This window comes from Hordeum vulgare, chromosome 6H (assembly GCF_904849725.1).
Source record: "Hordeum vulgare subsp. vulgare chromosome 6H, MorexV3_pseudomolecules_assembly, whole genome shotgun sequence".
Taxonomy (NCBI): domain Eukaryota; kingdom Viridiplantae; phylum Streptophyta; class Magnoliopsida; order Poales; family Poaceae; genus Hordeum; species Hordeum vulgare.
Window position 1 is genome coordinate 137954732 of NC_058523.1, and position 4425 is coordinate 137959156.

General features: G+C 56.2%; 1 protein-coding gene across 1 annotated transcript; it reads left to right on the forward strand.

Annotated features, from left to right (window-relative positions):
* The first annotated feature begins 977 nt into the window (after window positions 1-977).
* On the forward strand, window positions 978-4060 carry LOC123401754. The gene has a single exon (XM_045095608.1). The coding sequence runs from the start codon at window positions 1236-1238 to the stop codon at window positions 3345-3347; it is 2112 nt and encodes a 703-aa protein (XP_044951543.1). The 5' UTR covers window positions 978-1235; the 3' UTR covers window positions 3348-4060.
* Window positions 4061-4425: the final 365 nt, after the last annotated feature.

Sequence of the window (4425 nt, forward strand, 5' to 3'; positions counted from 1 at the left end):
TACCGGCAAGTCTCTTTACTCGTACCGTAATACAAGATCCCGTGACTAACTCCTTAGTCACATTGCTTGCTAGGCTTGTTGTGATATTGTTTATTACTGAGTGGGCCCCGAGATACCTCTGTGTCACACAGAGTGACAAATCCGAGTCTTGATCCATGCCAACCCAACAAACACCTTTGAAGATACCTGTAGAGCACCTTTATAGTCATCCAGTTATGTTGCGATGTTTGATACACACAAGGCATTCCTCCGGTGTCCGGGAGTTGCATGATCTCATGGTCATAGGAACTGATACATTGACATACAGAAAAACAGTAGCAATAAACTGACACGGTCATATCCTATGTTTATAGTTTGGGTCTTGTCCATCACATCATTCTCCTAATGATGTGATCCTGTCATCAAGTGACAATACTTGTGTATGGCCAGGATACCCTGATCATCTTTGATCAACGAGCTAGTCAAGTAGAGGCTCACTAGAGACAGTTTGCTGTCTATGTATCCACACATGTATTTGAGTTTCCAATCAATACAATTCTAGCATGGATAATAAACGATTATCATGAACAAGAAAATATAATAATAACAAATTTATTATTGCCTCTAGGGCATATTTCCAACACGGATTTGCTTTCGTGAGAGGCGGGGCGTGCCTCTCGAAAACGGAAAATGTGTTTTTTGTTTTCTTATTCTGTTGCGAGAGGCACAATTTTCCATTCTGAGAGGGACGACCCGAAAATAGATGCACAATTTTGCTTCCGTGAGAGGTACAACCGTGCCTCTCGAAAATGGAAAAACACGGAATTTAATTTCTGCGTGAGACACGGTTTTTCTGTCTTATTTTTTGTATGTTTTTTTTTCATGAAACAATTCTTCAAAACCTATCAACATGAGATCTAGTTTTAAAGATCTTGACGCGAGGAATGCAACGATAGAAACGTTTCAAGATTTAAACACATGGTTTAAGAAATAAAACATTTTAAAAATACGGATCTAATTTTTTTCTCAAATTACAACAAGTAACACATATAATACACGATTTATCACAATCTTAAAAAATAAAAGTGACGTTCAAAAAAGAAATCCTTAATTAGTGATTTCGGTGCAGTGCTGGCCTATTTAGGCTAGACCGGGCCATGACGCTCGGTGTCAGCTCATCTAGTCAGGTCCGCTCACAACTGTAGTGCAAAATAGTTCTTCCCATAAGATAAAAAAATCATGCCGTTGGACAGCCCATGCTCCCCTCGCCCCCCTCCCCGTCGGCAACGTCCGTCGCGTCGGCGCCCCGTCAGGTCTCGACTGCCCCGCTGCCGCCCCCTCCATTCCGGCCAGTCCGCCTTGCGCCCGGGGCCCCATGGTTCTTCTCAGAGGAGCAGCGGCTGCGCCTCAGGTCCTCGGCGCTGGTGGTGGCTCCGGATCTGAGCCAACCCACGCATTCTGCGCCTGCGACGGATCTGGCCGCTGCTATCGGGACTGGGTCCCCCTCCGCTACGTGCCGCCTTTCCCTGGCCGAGGATCCGGGTCAGTCAGCGCCGGATTCGCTGCCCCCTTCCCTTGCCACTATTGGCGCTTGGGCCGCCTCTGCCAACATTCGAGGCGTCGGGTGCATTCATGGCGCCGGTTGCTCTCGGGGCGTCGGATGCATTCATGGTGAGGCGCCCCCGCGTCCTTCTTCACCGGTGAAGCCATGCGTCTTCAATGCGCCACCGAGACTACGCTCCTCCATAAGCATCCTGCCCGGCTGCGACCGGGCCATCTTCGTGCCTCCAGGCTGTTCTGCCGCGCCGGACGACGTCCCATCCTCACCTCGGGAGGAGGCCGGATGGACTGTTGCGCGCTGCCCGAGCCGTCCGCGAGGGGACGCATCTTCAAGCCTGCCTGCTCCTCCACCTGCCCATCCCGCGCCCCTTCACCTCGAGGAGCAGCGTCGTGCGAGCCAACTCCGCTTCAAAAGGCGCACGGAGGGTCTCTGTTCTTGCTGCCTTGCCCCTTTGCACCACCGATCCGTCATATGCAGAGATCCCATCCGTTGTCTAGCCTGCAAGCTCTTGGGGCATACAGAGCGACGGTGCCCGCAGCGCTACAAGCTGAAGTCCCACCCTCCCAAGCTCGCCTATTCCTCGGCTGCTTGGCCTCGCCCCACGCCTTCCTCCTCGGGAGTGTGCTCCTGGGCTGCCGTCGTTGTCGATTCCCCCACTCCGGCCCTTCCTCCGCCTCCGCCTCCGCGCTTGGCTGAGATGGCCCGCTCCTCCGCGGGTATTGGGGCGCCGGACGCTCGCCCTGAGGAGGATTCCTGCATCATCCCGTCCTCCTTCGACTTGGACCGGGACATGCTCGAGTCGGAGGAGACTGCGGCCATTGCCTGGCCTGTCAACTCGCCGCGACGTCTTGAGGCGCTGGACGTCGACCGCGCCATCCGGAAGCAGTTCCATCTGAGCCACACGAAGGTGGTAGTCACCTCGTACCACCCCGTCGAGTTCCTCGTCAAGTTCAACCACAAGGCGCATTGTGACGAGGCGCTTGCTGCGGGGAGGGTGCGTGCCGGCGGCAGCGTCGTCCACATCCGGCCATGGCGTCCGCTGGAGCGGGCTTTCGGTGCGGCTCTAAACTACAGAGTGCGCCTCTGTCTCGAGAATGTGCCGGACTACGCCTGGACTCCGTTCGTCGCCGAGCGCATCATCGGCCGTCGTTGCTCGTTTGACCGTCTCGAGGACCACTCCGTGCTCAGGACGAACTCCGAGACGCTCGACCTTTGGGTGTGGAGGCGGACCCGAACCTCATCCCGAAGGTCATTTCGCTCACCTTCACTACGAGGCCGACCAGCGGCCTGCAAGTTTTCGCCAATGAAGCTAGGCCATCCGGCTGCAAGTGAGGCGCCACCTTCCGCGTGCTGGTTCATTTGGATGAGGTGGAGGACCAAGCCAATGCCCCGCTGGACTGCTACGTCACTGACAACCGCGCCGCGTCGTTCAACACGCCTCGTGCGGACCTGGTTTGGAACCGGGGCTCTATTGATGGCGTCCCCCCGCCGCTCGGGGCTACGCTGGCCGATCCTTCTCCAGCCATCAACTCAAAGGCTGCTGCTCCTCGCTAGCATGGCCGAAGGTCGGACGACCACCCTCGACAGCTGCCACAGAGTCGCGACGACGACGACGACTTGGACGATGACTGGCAGAGGGGTGGCGATCGTGACGGCCGCTGACGCGCCGGCCGTGTCCTGGAGAACCGCTTGGAGGTGCGCAGGGACCGCACCCGTTCCCCCCTTCGGCGGGACGGGGCAGCCGGGCAGGACGGTTGGCGTCGGGCGGGGTTTGTTGGCACCACGGTGCCGGTCTCTCCGACGGTAGGTTCGACTGCTGATCCCTTCGGTCAGCATCACCTGTTGGCCATCGGTGGCGGGCTGCAGTTCGGTGAGCATGCCCGAGCGCTCCGGGACGAGTTGGCCGTGGCAATTGAGGCGGTGGTCGCTCCGCTGCGCTTTGAGTTCTCTGCGATGCGACGTGCGCTTCTCGGGCTCCTCGACAAAGCGGAGGGGCTCCTCTCCAACCTTGCCTCGCCGGCGCGTGCTCTTGCGGTGCTTGCCGGCTTCGGGCCGGACGAGGATGAGGTTATCCCCCTCACTGCCGACCTCGATGGTCTCGCTCTCGACTCACCTTGTCTTCGCTTGGGGGAGACCACGAATGAAGCCTGGTCCGCCCCAACCTCATACGCGCCTATGCACGACCCTCCCATCTCTGGGATGGAGTCTGCTGCGGCTCCTTCGTTTACAACTGGGCCACCTGCAGGCTTGAGGGAGCCGGAGCAGTCTGCGGACACCCCGGCGGTGGCCGAGGCTGCGCTAGCCGCTGATGCTATCCTCCGTGTGACGCGAGAGTCTGCTCCGATTGGCCTCGGGCTGACGCATGTTGACGCCGAGAACACTGTCGTGCCTTCAACTGTTGGCTAGGAGTCTGTGCTGGGACACATGTGGATTGCATTCCGCTGACTTGGCGGGGGAGCAACTCCCCCGAGGGCGTGATACGTCTCCAACGTATCTATAATTTTTGATGGTTTCATGTTATTATATTGTCAAACTTTGGATGTTTTGCATGCCTTTTATTTATTTTTTGGGACTAACTTATTAATCCAGTGCCAAGTGAAAGTTCCTATTTTTTCCATGTTTTTGACTCCTTTCAGAGGAGATTTTGAAACGGAGTCCAAACGGAATAAAATCCCCGAAAAGATTTTTTTCTGGAAGGAAAGAAGATCGGAGAGCTTGGGGGCCAAGTTAAAAGAGCCCAGGGGCCCCACAAGCCCCCACCCCGCGGACAGGGGGGCACGCCATGCAGGCTTGTGGGCCCCCTAGAGGTCCCCTGACCTAGATCTTGCGCCTATAAATTCCCAAATATTCCCAAAAAATTCAGGGGAGCATCGTAATCACTTTTC